Source organism: Pithys albifrons, chromosome 15, assembly GCF_047495875.1.
Source record: "Pithys albifrons albifrons isolate INPA30051 chromosome 15, PitAlb_v1, whole genome shotgun sequence".
Lineage (NCBI taxonomy): Eukaryota > Metazoa > Chordata > Aves > Passeriformes > Thamnophilidae > Pithys > Pithys albifrons.
Genome location: NC_092472.1, coordinates 15,980,431 through 15,998,344, shown reverse-complemented (window position 1 = coordinate 15,998,344; position 17,914 = coordinate 15,980,431). Strand labels below are relative to the sequence as shown.

The 17,914-nt window shown below is 47.6% G+C and overlaps 2 protein-coding genes across 9 annotated transcripts in view; one reads left to right on the top strand and one right to left on the bottom strand.

Annotated features, from left to right (window-relative positions):
• FAM13B (family with sequence similarity 13 member B) overlaps positions 1–3,125 on the bottom strand; it is a 51,587-nt gene extending 48,462 nt beyond the window's left edge. For 4 of the 6 annotated variants that reach the window (XM_071570595.1, XM_071570601.1, XM_071570600.1 and 1 more), the window contains exon 1: positions 2,883–3,125. The gene's annotated coding sequence lies outside the window, so the exon portion shown is untranslated. Of the gene's footprint in view, positions 1–1,002; positions 1,022–1,234; positions 1,313–2,882 lie in introns of those variants that run through there. The other 2 variants (XM_071570597.1, XM_071570598.1) reach the window with 2 other exon arrangements.
• A 9,838-nt stretch (positions 3,126–12,963) lies between these two features.
• LOC139679165 (thymosin beta-12-like) lies at positions 12,964–17,545 on the top strand. 3 transcript variants are annotated; one of them, XM_071570605.1, is made up of 3 exons: positions 12,964–13,051; positions 15,681–15,788; positions 17,212–17,545. In XM_071570605.1, exons 2-3 carry the CDS (start codon positions 15,689–15,691, stop codon positions 17,247–17,249), a joined length of 138 nt encoding a protein of 45 aa, XP_071426706.1. In that variant the 5' UTR covers positions 12,964–13,051; positions 15,681–15,688; the 3' UTR covers positions 17,250–17,545. The 3 variants fall into 3 exon arrangements, with proteins under 3 accessions (XP_071426706.1, XP_071426704.1, XP_071426705.1); XM_071570603.1 differs by lacking the exon at positions 12,964–13,051 and adding an exon at positions 14,657–14,775; XM_071570604.1 differs by lacking the exon at positions 12,964–13,051 and having other exon boundaries at positions 15,620–15,788.
• Positions 17,546–17,914: the final 369 nt, after the last annotated feature.

Below are 17,914 nucleotides of genomic sequence, written 5' to 3'. Positions count from 1 at the left end.
CCCTCCAACCACAGCCCTTGTTACAAGCGATTTGAACACAAACATAATGAACTATCTGAATTTTAAGCTCGTTTGGAGTATTTGTTTTATAAACACACAGGATTTCACACCTTCACCGGACCACAAGAGAATTGTTTGTTACTGTCACAACAGAACCATTTTCACTACAATCAGAACAAGGTCCTGCAAAACATTTCCCATTTCTTGTAGTGAAGGACTCCACCCATTCATTGCAGACCTAACAGGTTTTTAGCACCATAATCACCCTCTAAACACTGTGCTTTTAAGACTTCAAATCAGATCTACCAAAACAAAACAAAAAGCCTGATAAAAGATGCAATAACAAATACATTATATTTTAGCCTGCAAGAATACACAGAATTAACTCGAACTGAAAGAACTTTCACAAATACCAACACTTGGCTATCAAGCCAGTATAAAACTGTGAAGACAAATCTGAATTTACCGAACCCTTGAGACAGTTATTCATTCTCAAAATTTTTGCAGGTAACATCTACAACTTGCAGAAAATAATAGTCAGCAAAAAACTCAAAACTGAACTGCTCAATTTTACCAACTTTCCAGGGAGCAATGTAAAATTCTTGTATTCTCTTCCTGAATCCCATTCTGACACGAGACACAACAGCCACTCTGCTGAAAAACTGGCAGAGGCACCACTTAAACTGCATGACAAGCGAGAAATCTCCCTCTCTCACGTATTTAATAATCCTTCAGTTCTTATTCCCTCCTCAGATGTTTGGGATAAAGTGTTATTTTATGGTCCTCAGGTCTAAAATGATCAATAAATATATAACCAGGCTTGCAATACAAGGAAAAAAGTTAGAAGGGTCTGCCGTGTCCCATCCTCACAGAGGCAAATGCTGAGCTGCCCTGCAAGGAGTCAATTCACTCCCATCCAAATGGCAGCACGGCAGCAAAATTCACCAAAATTAACCCGGTGTGATGCACCGAATTTAAGGCAACTTAGAGACATTCTCTTACCGACATCACTTCCTCTTCCCTGTAGCTGCAGCTCCTTTTGTGGGGGATGGGGAAAAAACCAGAACCACCACCAAAAAAAAAAGAATCGAAACTAAAAAGAATCACCTCAGACTTTGCAGGTTCTACTCCCTTTCCTAGAAAAGGGCAGTACTACAAACAGAGCGCACAAAAAGCCCGAGTGTATCTGAAAAGGAAAAAACCACCCCAAAAAGCAGGGGCTGCCAAAACTTACTGATGTCTGTTCCAAACGCACGGGCTGTTTCTCCAGCCTCACCTGCCCTTGCAAACGTGCACATCGGAAGGTAAATCCTCACCGCGCTCACGGTACGAGCCACACAAGACAAATGGGAAGGGTTTTAATGAGCTGCGAGCTGATCCCCCGCGTTACGAGCAGCAAGAGCCCAAACTACGACTGAGCAGACAAAAACTGTTTGCCGAGCCCAGATGCTCTGACATGAAGTCCGTGTCCGAATTTGCGAGCATTACAAGTCACCAGGAGCCCCTCTGAGTCAGCTTCTCTAAATGTAACCACGGAACACTCCACGTGATTGATTTTTCTAAAATAATGCTGTAAATTGCCAGTTTGATGCTTTCAAAACACTGAGGTATTTGATTCCTTATTGTAACGTTGCCAAAAAAAAAGAAAAGGAGCCCTGTGGTGCTACACAATGTACTTAAAATACAGACAAAGCAGATTAAAAATTATTCTAAATATCTTCAAATCTATGCAACAAAGAACACATAAAGCAATTTACTAATGTTGAGCAGTAAAAACAAACAAACAAAATCGCTAAATTGTTTATAATATAAGACCAACAAACTGGCTTTTTGTTCTTTTAATGCTTGCAAGTTAAACTGCACGGAAGACAGAAAAACTTCAAACCTAAATGCTAATCCAGCTTAACAATCTGCTCCAAAGTCACATACTAACAATTCCACTCAGGAATACACGCCAGAAAAAAAAATAAACAGCTCTACAGGTTTTGATGTATTCACTTTCTTTCTTTTTTATTACACAGAGTCATTGGGAAGTATTTACTTTCTCCCCACCCTGAGCCTGACAGCTGCAAAAAAATTTGTAAAAATTTATTAAAACGCAGCCAGACCTGAGAGCGAGCGATGTGTGAGTGTGTGATGGCAGCTTTTTGTTGCTGGGGTTTGCTCTGGGGGTTGTTTTTCTCCAAACCTGGAGGCAGGACCCTAACACTGCGACATCTCTTAAAGCAACTTTTTGCCAGCAAGAAATGGAAGTCCCTGAGGAATAACAGAACCCCAGAGTGGCAGATACACTTGGAAGACACACTTGGAAGGCACACTGGGTGTCACAGACTCCGGGGGAAGTCCATGACCCGCCTTCTCGCCACTTAATGACTCCCCTTCTTGCAACTTCTGAAGCCAACTCGGGCACCGGGGCGGGAGTGGAGGCCGAGCCGGGAGGGATGAGCGGGGCGAGGAGGGGGTGAGCGAGCGGGGCGAGGAGGGGGTGAGCGAGCGGGGCGAGGAGGGGGTGAGCGAGCGGGGCGAGGAGGGGGTGAGCGAGCGGGGCGAGGAGGGGGTGAGCGAGCGGGGCGAGGAGGGGGTGAGCGAGCGGGGCGAGGAGGGGGTGAGCGAGCGGGGCGAGGATGGGATGAGCGAGCGGGGCGAGGATGGGATGAGCGAGCGGGGCGAGGAGGGGGATGAGCGAGCGGGGCGAGGAGGGGGATGAGCGAGCGGGGCAAGTAGGGCTGGGCAGGCAGCCCTGGGGGGGCCGAGACTGTCAGCGCCGTGTGCCCCCACACAGGAGCGGCCAGAACGTTCCTGAAGCCCCGAGGGGACCCCAGAGGGGACACCCAGAGGGGACCCCCCGCCCGCCCCCCGCGCATGCGCCCTGCGCCCCTCACCGTTGCCGGGTGACTCGCCCTCCTCTCGCCGTCCGCGGCGCCGCCGGCAGGTCCCTCCTCCTCCTCCCGTTCGTACCCCGCGGGGCCGGCTCGGGGCCCGTCCCTCGGCCGCTGCGCTGCGCCAGCAGCCCCTGTTCGTGCCGCGTGTCCCGGGGCCGGGCCGGGCCTGGCGCCGTCCGAGCCCTCCGAGCAGGACAGAGCGAGCGGACCCCGACGGCAGCGGCGGCCACGGCCGGAAGTGACGCGCTGACTGACAGGTGCAGAGCGCGCGCCCCCCGCACGCTCCCCCCCTTCCCCCGGCCGGGGTCACGTGACGGGGGGCGGGGCCAGCACTGAGGGTTGGGGGGGCGGGCTGGGGACACACACGGGATGGGGATAGCGACAGGGGCTGGGGACACGGGCACGGGGACAGTGACACGGGCTGGGGACACGGGCTGGGGACAGCGACAGGGACTGGGGACACACCCGGGCTGGGGACACACACGGGCTGGGGACACGGGCAGGGGACACACACGGGCTGGGGACAGCGACACAGGCACGGGGACACGGGCTGGGGACAGGGGAACCCGCACCGGGACATGGGAACACGGACTGGGGACAGCGACACGGGCACCGGGACGCGGGACCCTGAGATCAGCTCATTTGGTTAAAACTTGGCTGTAATGCCAAGGTCATGGATTCAATCCGCTCTATAGGCCATTGACTTAAGAGTTGGACTCGATGATCCTTGTGGGTCCCTCCCAACTCAGAATAGTCTGGGATTCTGTGGGAGCCCGCACCGGGACACGAGCACGGGCACTTTGGCTCTGGCATCCCCCTGCCCGCCTTGGCCCGAGGGTCAGGCTGCAAGACACGTCTGAGGTCACAAAGGCTGGAAGAGCCCTCTGGGATCACCAAATCAACCCTTTACCCAACCCGCCCTACACACCAGGCCCTGCACCGAGAGCCACGTCTGGCTCTTCTCACACCCCCAGGGACGGGCACTCCAACACCTCCCTGGGCAGCACATTCCAGAGTCCTGTCACCCCTTCTGTAAACAATTTCTTCCTGATGTCCAACCTAAACCTCTTCTGGCGCAGCCTGTGCCCTCTTGTCCTGCTGCTGGTTGTGTGAGAGCAGAGCTCAACCCCACCTGGCTGTCCCCTTGTGTCAGGGAGTTGGGACAGTGGCAAGGTCACCCTGAGCATCCTCCCACCCAGGCTGAGCCCCCCCAGCTGCTCCTCACAGCTCTTGTGCTCCAGACCCTTCTCCAGCCTTGTTGCCCTTCCCTGGACACGCTCCAGCCCCTCAATGCCCTTCCCAAACTGGGGATCCAGCCCTGGATGCAGCACTTGAGGAGTGGCCTCTCCAGTGCCCAGCACAGGGCGCAGTCACTGCCCTGTCCGGCTGCCACACTGATCCCAATCCAGGCCAGGATCAACATCCAGTCCAGCCTAAGACCCAACACCACCACAGCACTGAGCACCATGTCCAGTCTTTCCATAAACACTTCCCTGGGCAGCCCATTCCAATGTCTGATCATCCTTCTGTGAAGAAATTCTTCCTCATGTCCAACCTAAACCGCCCCTGGCACAGCTTAAATCTCTGTCCTTTTGTCCCCCAGAGAGGGACCACGGCCAGGAGTGTCACTGTGGAGCCTTTGGTTGGACATCAGGAAGAATTTCTTCTCAGAAAGGGTGATCAGACACTGGAATTGTCTGCCCAGGGAGGTGGTGGAGTCACCTGGAAGTGTTTAAGGAGGGACTGGAAGCAGCACTTGATGCCATGGTCTAGTTGACATGGGGATGTTCAGTCATAGGTTGGACTCAATGACCTAAGAGGTCTTTTCCAACCTAATGGATTCTGTGATTCTAATTTTCCCTTTCTCACAACCGTATTAAAATATTTCCCATAAATTTTCTGAATTAAATCATCAAGAGCCATCACTCCCAAACACCCCCCGAGCGTAAGCACACCAGAAGTAACAAAGTGCCCTTTGACAAAGAGTTAATGCATTTTGAAGCATAAAATTTAGCACCCTGAAAGTAAGTTAGCATAAGTTAGTGAGGAGATGCAAGTTTACACCCGAAGTGTTAAAACCCGTGCCTGGCAGTCTGTGGTTCCCACATGCCACACTGAAACTACAACAGCTTTTTCTGTCATGCAGTGCCAGCAGCCATAGGTGGTGGGTTTAATAAGGCATTTAAGGAAACTTGGATTCAGTTGGTAAAAATCCTCTCAGGAGAAGCTTTTTTTCCCCCATGAAAAACTGACAAAGAGTATATGAAAGGGAAAAAACCGGTATGACTAGGATGGGATTAATTGAAACCTCTGTATTTTCAATAGCTGGGAGGGTTTTGTCTCAGGTTTTCCAACGTGGATTCTGAGTTTTATCTAGAGATACATTTGTAGGACTCATTAAGAGGTTTTACATTTAGAATCCAAAGAAGGGAAGAGTCACAATCCCACAGTAAATTAGCCTGGGTTTAATCAGATCTAAAACTCTTTACCTGCTGGAGGATTTGGTGTCATTGGAGGTACCACAAAAGCAGTAAAATGTATAGGGCTGGGGGCAGGGGGTTTGTGTGTGCTCTGTCTGCTCACACAGAGACTTCCCCACTTGAACTGCTCGTAAAATCTCCTCACATCAGGATGAGGTTTCTGAATTTGTATTTTGTATACATGGCTGTGTTCTTTCTGATTCATTTAGCCTCATCAACAACAATAAAGATACTGAATCAGAACAAGCTGGCAATTTTGTTGATGAAACATGGGGGAGAGAGGACTCCAGCTGGCTCTTCAGCAGATACATTGGCCAGTTGACAGGAATAAAACTGCAAGAAACCTGACACAGAAAGCACCCGTGGTGAGAGGAGACAGACAGCAGAGGCAGGCAGGTAGGCAGGCACTGCACAGCAACTCTTGGCTGGGTTTGAGACCAAGGCAGTGTCATCCCTCCCCTGAACTGGCTCTGAGTTCACCATTTCATGCCAATTGATCCTCTCTCCTTTCAAAGGCTTCCAAGGCTCCTCACAGGGGGCAGACATATGCAGTCCCAGGCTGCCATTTTAGGCTTTTCTGCTCTCTTTGTGTTCTTGCTGTCTGTTTCTGAAAGGTTGAGGATAATCAGGAGTCATAGAGTCACAGAATATCTCCAGTTGGAAGGGACCCATAAGCATCATCAAGTCCAACTCCGTGCTCCTCGCAGGACTTTCTAAACTGTGTGAAAGAGCATCGTCCAGGTGCTGCTTGAACTCTGAGTTGCTTCTGTGACCACTTCACCAACCATCCCCTCAATGAATCACCTTTTCCTAATGTCCAGCTGAACTTTCCGTGACACAACTTCATTCCACTTCCTCAGGTTCTGTGCTTGGTCACCAGAGAGATCAGCACCCGCCTTTCCCTCTAAGAGAACCTGTAGACTGCTCTTTGTAAGTCTGGGGCCTTTTACCATCCTGGTCTGTCTCTGGTGCTTTAGCCACTTTTTCTAAGAGAATAAATACAGAGGGAAGGGAGACAACAACTTAATGAGTGACTGCATGGTTATACCCCCAAAATACAACTGCTGAAGGCATGTGCCTCTCAGGTCACTCCTAAACGTTACACAGAGCAGTGCCCTTCAGTGTCCCACATTCCTCTTCCACTTTCTCAGGCGCAGCTTAAATATTATGGCAGCATTTTGTAATTCTCCCTCTTCAGTGCTGTGCAGACTGTGGAGCTCACACAGGTCCTTTTCCCCTCTCCAAGCTCACAGGCATGTGCAGAGCAGCCCCAGCACGGGCAGGGGCTGTGCAGGTGCAGGGCTGCACTCCCACCACGTGGCACTGCCACCCACATGTCAGGACATATGACAGTGACAAGGCCCCGGTGTGGGGCTGCTCCTGAGCAGAAGAACCCGTTCCCCAGCTGCTGCACAGCTCCAGGAGCTTGGCAGATTAGTCTGGTTGGCATCTGGCTCCCAGGACTGAAGAGCCAGAGTGTCATGGCATCCCTGTCTCATCGGTAAATCCACGTCCAGAGCCACACCACGAAGGGTGGGCATTTCTGTAGCTCAGTGTGTTTTCTCACAAACACAGCTAAGTTGCTCAGCCTAAAAGTTTGGCAGAGATTGTGCTGCCAAGTGCTCACAAAGTAACAGAGTAGATCTGGAGTGATTACTGGAGTAATTCCCCTTTTTTCAGGAAAAGCTATTCATGAGCACAAATCATTATTACCAGTATATGTCACAGAAGAACTGGAGCCACATTTCCTTCATGTATCCCCAATGTCTGTCCTGCCCTAGTATGACTTCAGAACAAATATTCTCTGAAGACTTTAGCTTCCAATTAAGTCTAGTTCCAACAACAGCCCTGCATTACTCCTCATGAGACATTGAAGCAAATTAAAGAATTCCTGTCCCAACTGTGCTCACTGTTGTACAAGGCTTAGTACAAACTGAGCTTAAATACTCCAAAACTTAAATCAGCTTTGCAATCCAATCCAATTCTTGGAAGGTTGATACCCTGCCATGCAATTCCTTACCTTCATCCTGGGCTATTATCTTACTAGGAGGAAATGGGAATCTGCTGTGTGGCAAAACAAGACACTGCCTGCTGTAATACCTCTGTATTATATGCCAGTTTATACTTGGGGAATAAATTATCTGCATGTGTGCAAAGTTTTTGGTTTTAATTGTTCACCTATAAATTATTTGATCCACTCTCCTGAACTTGGAAGTGTTCAGTTTTTCTCACAAATGGATCCTATTGTCTCTTGCAGCAAAGAATATTGACAAACATGAGTCCTTTTAACACCAAAGAAGAATTAGCAAACAGTAACAGTTTCCAGCTGGTTGCTCTGCAAAGTGCTTTCCTTTCCTGCATATTTCATCCAGAAACAGAGACATGTCACCAAACTGAACTTGACTTTGTTCCTCTTTTCCAGCATTACAAAATTCTCTAACAAACATTTTGCTTCTGGCCATGCTGGACATCCACAGCTCTCCATGGAGGCTCTGGAATCAACAAGTATCCAGTTCTTCCAACTCATGGCATCCAAAAGGGCACCAAAGAATCAAAGCCCAGGTTTAAAACTATGCCCTGCAGTAACAAATGAGGCTTCACAAGGCTCAACTAAACAGGTGAAAGAATCTACTTTATAGAAACAGAAACTCCAGTCCAGAGAAAACCATTCATCGTTTCAAAGACTGTCAGCCATTACTAGACACACATATGTAAGGATTTTTAAAAACTGAATTCAGTATCAAAGACACATGTTCTGCATAAATGTCAGACATTTTTGCTCATCTTGCTACTAGAGTTCTGTGATTAAAATAAGCATTTACAGCATAGATTATTTTTTCCCCAGCCTTTGAATACTTTTTGGATCTGATTCCTGGTTTTGGAAGCTCTGTCTTTAAAGTAGAAATCTAGGAATATGGGTCAAATGTGGCTTTTAAGGCTTGTTCATATTTTAATTGCATGGTTGCAGACTTAACAGGAGATAATTCTTCCCTTCTTGAAATTCAAGACATTGAAAGGTTAATTCAGTCTTCTCAGTTCCATTTCCTTCCGTCTGTTCCCCTTCCCACACTTCCCCCCCCATCTGTAGACAGCTGAGTTATTTGAATTTTGTGCAAGCCTGTACTCATCCAAAGGGAAAAATCACTCAGTGTGTTCATCAGGCAAGCAAAATTTGCAATATTGCACACTTGCATTTTTTACTTCCTATTTGCTTTTCTCTGCATTCACCAGCTTGGGCTCAGGACATACAAACTCTTGCCCTGAAATAGTCCCCAGTGAAAAGTTAATTTGGATTAAAGCTTGAGTGTCCCCATCCCTTTTGAATTCCCATTCTTTGCACTCCCGTGGAACTGCCCTCCAGCTGCTGTGGTGCTTTTGCCTTGGGCTGAGGAAGGGCTGCAGTTCACGTTAGCACAATTTGTCTGCTGCCAACACAATCACTCTCTGCTGCTCCCATGTTATCTCATGGTGTGGCCACTCACCCTCAAGGTACACCAACACCAGAGGAGTCACTCTGACAGGGCTCAGGTTAACTCTGTGATGAAGACACGGCCTTAATCTGGCTGATTTCAGCACTTTATATTTATTTTCTAGAAAAAAAAAAGCCATAAAAGTAGTCACTGAAAGTCTTCTAGCTCAGTCAGGTTCTGAAGAAACAGCTTCTCACTGCAGATGCCAAGAGAGGAAAATAGTCTCATCTTTCATTTTTCTTTTCTTCATTGTTGTTTTCACATTTTAAAGAAGAAAACCAGCATTTAACGTATTTACAGCTTTCATTTGAGCAGGCAGAATTTAGCAGATGTGCAACTTACTGATTACCACTTCCTTACATAATTGTTGACCCTGTGCATGGTATGGAGTACCTGTGTGTTTGGCTTACCCTGTGTAACAGGCTTATAGAGTTGGAAAATTATTTTTGGAAAAGATTATGTAGAAATACAAGTTTTTGTTGTGTGAATTGCTCACAGTAATCAGCTAGAAAAGATACTTGGCTGCCTGGTGTGTTCCTCTCCATCAGCAGCCTCGTTCCCTCAAGCAGCAGGAAAACTTCAGGGTTTATCTTCTTCCCGAAACAAACCCACTCCATCTACCAGGAGGTCCCAGGCTATTGAAAGTGTGAATGGTTTGAATGATTTGGCAACACAAAGGGAATGCTGGTTAGGCACCCACCAAAACTCCATCCACAGCCCTGTGTCCCTGGAGTCAATCCCACACCTCCACATCTCCCCCAGCACAGCATGGATTGTAACAACAGACCCACCAATTGTCCCTTTTCCTCCACACAAAAGGAAAATCTGAAGGTAAGATAAAGTTAGTAGATCTCTGGGGTTTATTGTCTTTAATTGTCTTCGCTTGGATTATGTTGGCTGTCTATTTGCTGCACAATTTGACCTTCATAAGGAGCAGTGATGTTCCTCCTGTTTGGAGCAAAGAGGGTGAGAATTCCAAGAGTGGATTGTTCAGTTCCAGAGCAGCCAGCTACACTGAGAATGGGCATGTGTGAGCACACTCCCTGTGCTCATCCAGGACTTCCCTGTCTTACTCTTTCCTTCCAGATGCTTCTGTTCAGAGGCAGGGAGGAAAAAGGGACTGTTAGTGAAGACTGGAAGTCACACTAAACTTGTGTTTCTAGACCAGCATTCATCACAAACTGTCATGTGCTCTGTAGTATTAACTAATGTGAGTAATATATCACATGATTCTTTCCCCACCCTGGTGCATGGACATTTTGTATTAATTCTTTCTTTCTTTAATAATGTACACATGGGTCACCACGTTTTGCTAGACAAGGCCAGGCCAAAGCCAGGTATTTTGTGCTGGAATACTCAGTTTTGGGGCAGTTCTTGAGGATGTTCTGCTGCAAGAATCTCCATCTGGTTAAACTTCCAAAAATTCACCCCCATACCAAGTTTCATGATATCAAAAAAGAGGGAGAGAGGAAATTTCTACTCCCACTAACTTATGTTTTCTCTTTTTGCTCTTTGCTGCAATGGGACTCAGTATAGATTATCTGAACTCTTGAGCTATCTGGAAAACACAGGGTTGGAAAAAATAGCCCAAGCAGAAGGAATATCTACATCTGCCTCCCCTCTGCCCTCATCTTCTGCCTGTACCTACTCTTAGAGTTCAATGGTCTCAGTAAGCAAAATGAAACACCTTAGGTGATGATAAAACATACAGCATTGAGTATTTACTCACTAACAGTGCAGCCTTACAGCAGAAAGTCTGCCAAAGAGGGATCAGTGCCTTCCTTACACCCCCAGGATTCATTGTCTCTCAGCCTGGGAACCTGTCTCCGTTCCCAAACAGGGATATTTTTTTTGGCAGCAAGACGGAACAAAAGGCACAAAGAGAACTAAGAAAACCCTTTCAGCAGAGCTCTAGTCTTTTTTTTTTCTTGTTCCCCTAAGGAGGGGAAACCTTCTAAGGACAGTTTATAATACACACAATCCTTCTACCTGCCAGGAAGGTGCTCTGTGCTCACAGGGACCTCAAGGAATTCAGGCACATGCAGATCCCAGCCCACCTTTTGGCCTGGAAAAATGAATCCCCTACCTTTAGCACCAAAAATACCACAACATTTTGAAAATGAAATCACTGCTATATTGGAGGGGGTGTGTTATTTCGAGACAGCACTAATGTGATTATAAAATCAGTTGTGTCAGCTTATTGGCTCAGCTACAGACACGGATCTGCTCGAGCTTCTGTTCCTTTAACCGGCTGCTCCTTGGGGTGCTTTGTCCCTCCTCAGCTCCCCGTGGAAACAGATACCATTTGATTCCCTCTGTTGCACCAAAGAGAAAGAAACCCCCTTTTTCTGGCAGTTGCCCATCTCATCTCCATGAAACTTGGCATTTCCAGAGCACCTCTTGTGCCAAACATGAGCACAGCATCCCTCAGCCCGTGGAAGGCTACAGCCCATATATATATATATATATATATATATATATATATATATATATATATAAAATATATATTTATTAGTGTCCCTGCAGCCCCAGCCCCACACAGGCTGGGCATGCTGCTTCCAAGTGCCAGCAGCCCAGGGAAAAGGCCAAGTGGCAGCAGGCTGCAAACACCCCAGCCTCACTCTGCAGACTTTACACTCGAGCTCCCTTTAAACGTTTCCTCTCACCTATTACCAAATCCTGGTAGCAAGTGTTTGTTTTCCCCATTTCTCTGTGGGTGTCTGACAGACACTCAGTGCCTTGTGCTGCCAGGCATGGTTTGATGCTGTCAGTGGCAGGTGACTCACTGGTATCAGAGGTGTCAGTTTGACTCAGCCCTTCATCTTTTGGCAGCAGATTGAAAGAAAATGCAATTTCCATTGTGTGAGGCAGCTTTTCAGGCACAGCCATACCAGTGTAGCTTTACATGCTTTATATGTAGAGCATGTGTAAGCATCCCAAAGTCTGCATGTTCCTCTGGCTTCCTGGTTCTCCACATTTCTGTGTGCTGGATCATTCTCCTGCCTCCGTGCACAGCAAAGAAAGTTGAGATTTATTGCAGCCACAGCCATCCCAAGGCCAGGGAAATGCCATGTTGCCCTTGCTGAATGTGGCGACTCCAAAATCCTGCCATTCAAAACCTGACAAATAACTGCTTTGCTGCTCATATAGCAAGAATATTTCCATTTCCAGTGAAAGGAAAAGGCATCAGAGTAATATATGACCTACCCATCTTCTCCCTCCTGTGATCAGCCTCAACGCAGTGCCCTCAGGCCAAATTCCAAACTTTCCATAAGTAAACTGCATCCAGCTGCCTGTGCTGCACAGAGTATGTAAACATGAGGTTTGAATCCCACATGAGCTGTGTTTGACCACAGCACTGAACTCAAAAGCTGCAGAAACCTGCCAGGCCCTTTCTGCAATGGTCAAGATGTTTGTTATGGAGATGAGTATCTCCTGCTTTCAACAGAGCCAGAACGTGTAATTTCTCATCATTATGTTATTGGACTTAACACTGTTGCACCTTCCTCACCAACCCAAGCCAATATCAATTAAAAACCTGGTAATCTTCAGCCTAAAACCCCAAGCAATATATCCCAAACTGTTTTTAATACCAGCTTTGCCAATAAATTGGGTAATTAAAATGGTGGTGGTGAAAACAAGCGTGCTCACCCTGTCTTAGCATGTTTAGAAGAGCCTGAGCTCTGCTATGGATCCATGACTGGACACAGAAAGCCAGAATTAAGATTATTCTGCTTTGCTATAACAGTTTATTTGTTTTTTACAACTCAGGGAACTTGTGCAGGTCTAAAAGCTCAAGAGGTTTTGCCCTTGTAGGTTCTCTTCATAATCAGAATTACATTTGTTATTTTAAAAAATGGACAAACATTTAAAAAACTGTAACTCATGAGCTGCCTGGATTCAAGAATAACTCAGATTATGTTTTAAAGTCTTTTCTGATCTTCTGAATCTCATGTCCAGCCTAACAGGAGGTTAATGCTTTCTCTTTAAACAGACTCTAAGATTACTGTTCAGTGCCAAATCTCTGCTACAGCTTGCACTGAATATTCACCCAGTGTTTGCCTTCCTGCTTATTCCCAGGGGCTTCCAGTCAAGAACACAGCCTTCTATTTGTGACAACTGCTTGGATCCATGGGATGGAGGCAAAGGAACCGAGTCCTGATGTTAAATGTGGAGCAGACACAGTGATTCTGTGTGGACAGTCTGTGCAGAGGCAGAGGTAACCAAGCCAGCCTGCACCAATCCCTTAGGTTGGGAAAGACCTTTAAGATCATCTAGTCAAACCACAAACCTATTCTTTATATTAATTTAAACAAACACTGGAAGAAGAGACCCTCAAGACACATTTAAACACATTAAAACCATTTTCTCCAACCACATATATCAGACTCAAACCTGCTTTGCCTGAGCCTGTTACAGCAACAGAAAGATCTACAGACCTTCCTGGGGCTCTCAATCAGAGAGACATCTCTGTGTTTAGCATAACTTAGTTGCCTCCTTTTTGACTTATCAGAGTCTAGACAGGTAATTCAGGTGGAGACAACCAAAGGTACCCAAGAGGAAACCCATGCCAGGATCTAGGAGGATGTGCACAGCTCTTCCCTGTCTTTCCTTTGAAATGTGATGCCCCAAGTAGTTTTGTGCTACATGGCTGGAGCCACATCACAGCCACAGGGATGTCAGAGCCACAGGCATGTCACAGCCCCAGGGATGTCTCAGCCACAGGGATGTCACAGCCCCAGGGATGCCCCAGACACAGGGATGTCACAGTCACAGGGATGTCAGAGCCACAGGGATGTCACAGCCCCAGGGATGTCCCAGCCACAGGGATGTCCCAGCCCCAGGGATGTCCCAGCCACAGGGATGCCCCAGACACAGGGATGTCACAGTCACAGGGATGTCAGAGCCACAGGGATGTCCCAGTCACAGGGATGTCCCAGCCACAGGGATGTCCCAGCCACAGGGATGTCACAGCCACAGGGATGTCCCAGCCCTTGAGGGCAGCAGCTCTGGGATGCCACTACAGGCCATGCCCACGTCTATTACCCACAATGACTTGCAGACACAGACAAGGGCTAAGAGCCATTTTAAAGGGTTTTTTGGAATCACATCACTTGACAAAGTTCTCCCTTTGCTGCAGCTGAGAAGGTCCCTGCAGGTGAATCCAGTGTGATCCATGCCATTGGCATGGGTGGAGCACAGGGAATGGCCACACAAACCAACACAGCCTCTTGCACAGGGAAGGCAGAAGGTTGGCTGTGGGCAGCTGCCTTGGCTGTGGGCAGCTGCCTGGCCTGTGCTGCAGAGCCACAGGCTGAGAGAGGCACCAGCAAGCTGATTGATGGCTTCCAAACCAGGAATGAATGGAAGCTCCATTGTCCATCCTGTCAGGACACACCCCTGGATGTCAGTGTGGTGCTCAGGCCATGCCAGTCTCAGGTTTGGCCCCTGGTCATGGCCATGGCACTGTGGCTGTGCTTAGAGCCCTCCCCAGCCCCAGCTTGTCCTGTCAGCCTGGGCAGGTGGGGATGAACCCCAGGCATGCACCTCAAATCTCCCCACAAACCAACCTGGCAGCAGCAACCCCCCAACCTCACCTTTACTCCAAACCTCAGCACTGGGAAAGGATGGGAAGGGAAACTTCAGTATGATTGTCACAGCAAATGAGGAGAACAGGAAAAAAAGAAAAACCAAGATGGATTTTGGCAGTTTTCCATGTCAGCTTTGCCATTTCCCTCCCTCATGCACTTTCTGCAGGAGCAATCTGTCCTTTCCCTAAACGCTGAGCAATCCCAGCACTAAACTAATCAATATTAATAGCGATGGGCTTGGGAGGGGGAGGAGGGGAGAGGAAAGGAGAGGAGAGGAGGGATTACCCTGACCTTTCTCAACTCACACTGCCTCAGACGGCCACCAAGCAGCTGAGGAGAGAGCAGCCAGACGGTAATGCCATGTGGTTTTAGTAGCTTTTCATTTTTTTATATATTTTTTTTAATCTTGTGAATATTTACTTCTGTTGTCTCAGTGCAGATAGCAAAGAAATCTGATTTTCTGCAGGAAGGAGAAAAATATAATTATATCAGCCATCTCCAGGCCAAACCTCGCCTTGATGGGAAACTCTACTGAAAAAAGGGGAATAACACCCAGGCTGGATTTTAACTGGAATTTCTTATTGAAAAGAGGAATTGGATTAGGGAAGTTTTGACAGGTGAAGGGTTGACTGCTGGTTTGCTTTGTGGATTTTTCTTTATTATAACAGAGCATAATCAACCCCATTGAGCTGTGACTGGGCTATGGAGCGAGAGCAAACAAAGGGCTGGGGGAACCAGCCCTCTATTGTTACGCTGAAGTGTCCACAGCAGCTCAGGGGATGTATGTGCTCAGGACAGGGGGCTCAGAATTAAAGACAAATCATATTAATTAAAGGAAAATAATAATTGAAGCTCTTTGTTCCTATTGGATTGGGGGTTTCTTGTAGATTTTCTGGTTAGCAGCATTTCTTAAAATAGAGGTTTGCACCAGGAGGCACCGTGGATTACTGGCAATTAATGCATTGTCTCCTCAGTACTGAATATTCCTGTTGCTGTGTGCAAAATAGGATTTTTAGAAATTTCATCTGAGAAATCTAGAGGAAATTCTATTTATGCCTTTCCTCTTCTGCTCTGAAAGAGCCAAGCCTTAGGGGGAAAGTCCCAGATTGAGGCGTTACATTTGTGGGGTTTTTTTTGTATAAACATTCTCATGGCATTTTCATATTTTTTTCTTTGGAGGAGAAAATGCTTTGCAGATGGCTGATATCACAGCACTGGGTAATGAAGCCATGGGTGTGTTTTCCCTTCCTTTGTCAGGACCCATCATGTCCGACAAACCAGATTTTGCAGAGATTGAAACATTTGACAAGACCAAGCTGAAGAAGACAGAAACCAGAGAGAAAAATCCATTGCCCACCAAAGAAAGTAAGTGCTTATGAGGCTATTTGAACTGTGAGTATCAAGGACACAATCTGTATTGCAGTTCTTATGCAAAATGAATACTAATCATAGGATTACAGGATCTAACTCATCCCTGACTTTAAGTGGGGATAATACTGAGACTCGTGGTCTGTGCTGGGCTTCCAAGGATATGAGGAATTATAACCAAGATGCATTTTCTCTGAAAAACCCTTCCTGATGGGATTGCTCTTGCTTCTGCTAAGAGCAAGACCAGTGTTCCTGCTGGGTGCTGGTAACAGGATCAGCCTGTTGGTAATTACCATGTTACCAGCCCCTCTGGAGGCTCAGGGGAACCCTTGCCCATCCCTGGCGGGCCAGGCAGCATCCCCAGAGGGGCCTGGGCTCTGGATTTAAAGTGTTATCAGGCACAGGAGCTGCTGCCTCTCACTGGTACCTGCTGCCAGCCCTGATCAGGAGACCTCCAGGCACCTTCTCTGGGAATAAGGCTGCAAGCAAACCCCACCATCATCCTCATCTGACAGGAAATCTTTAGCAAAGAACCCCTGAGCTTATCTCGTGCAGGGTCTTCTCCCCCACGTGCACCATGCACAGGCAGCCAGATGAGGCTGGGACTCATACTCAGCTTCAGGTATGAAAGAGCATTTGGACCAGATTTTGTGAGCAGTTTCCTTCAGGAGAGCATTGCTAACCCCTTGGGATGTCTGTGCTGATAGCCATGGAGTTGCACTGTCCTTCAACATGAGACCTGGTTTCTCTCCCCCTGCTTTATTATCCTTACCAAAGCTAAAGCTGTAAATACAGAAGGAGGTTTGCACATCATGAGCTGCCCCCTTCTAGCTATGCAGACATGGGAATGAGGTGGCATTTCCAAGGGGACCAAAAAAGGCAAGTGTGGATTTAACCATTCCCTGGCTTTAAGAATGACCATAGAAATCTGTATCCCGCAGAACCACTGGTCACAGAATGACTTGGGTTAGAGGGAACCTTAAAGATCATCCAGTTCCACCTCCCCTGCCATGGGCAGAGACTCATTCCAGTAGCCCAAATGGCTCCAAGCCCCATCCAACCTTGCCTTGGACACTTCCAGGGATGGGGCAGCCACAGTTTCTCTGGTCATCCTGTGCCAGGGCCTGCCCACCCACACAGGAAAGAATTTCTCCCCAATATCCCATCTATCCCTGTCTTCTGGCAATGGGAAGCCATTCCCTGTGTCCTGTCCCTCCATCCCATGTCCAAAATCCCTCTCCAGCTCTCTTGGAGCCTCTTTAGGCACTGGAAGGGGCTCTCAGGTCTCCCTGGAGCTTTGTCTTCTCCAGGCTGGACACCCCTTACTCTCTCAGCCTGGCTCCATAGGAAAACAAAGTTCATTGTTCATAACCAGTAATGTTTATTGATGGTGTTTTGGTTTCCTCTGTTTCCCTGCCAGCCATCGAACAGGAAAAGCAAAGCGAAAGTACAGCCTGAGTGCAACTGAAGATGTGACTGCTGCTGCTTCAGTGGGGTTTTGGCTTCTCCCTTGGGTTGTTGTTTTGTTTTGTCCCACTCACCCCCTGTTTGTTTCCCATTTATTTCAGGAAACATTTGTTCATTTAGTGTTACCCAGAGAAGTTTGTTTTGTGTTTGTTGAAGAAGATACTGTGTATTTGTATTCTTAAAACTGTAATTCCAAGTTCTGTATCGACTCCATTGCTTGCCAAAAAAAAAGCAATTTGCATAGAAATTGTTTTCCCAAACCTCACAATAAACAGGTTTCACTCTGATCAGCTGTCTTTGAGCCTTGCAAAAATAGGGTTTACACTGCAACTCTTCCTAGCATCCTTCTCACTTTGTTTGCACTTCCACAGCTCCTGGGGAGGGTGGTGATGTTGGGAAGGGTCACCCTGGACACCCACAGGTTCCTGGGCTGGCACATCCCTGAGTCCCAGGAGGCACCAACCCCCAGGAACCCCCAAACTGCCTCCACAGTGGCTTCTGGAGACTTCACTCCCATTCCCTGTATCACTCAAAGGAGTGTTTCATGGGGACCCTGAGGGACAAACTGTGCATGCTGGGAGCTCCTGTGCTTTTACCCCCCAGCCTGGCAGCAGGCATGAGTCAGATGGGAAGGTGCTGGCCTGCTTCAGTCCTGT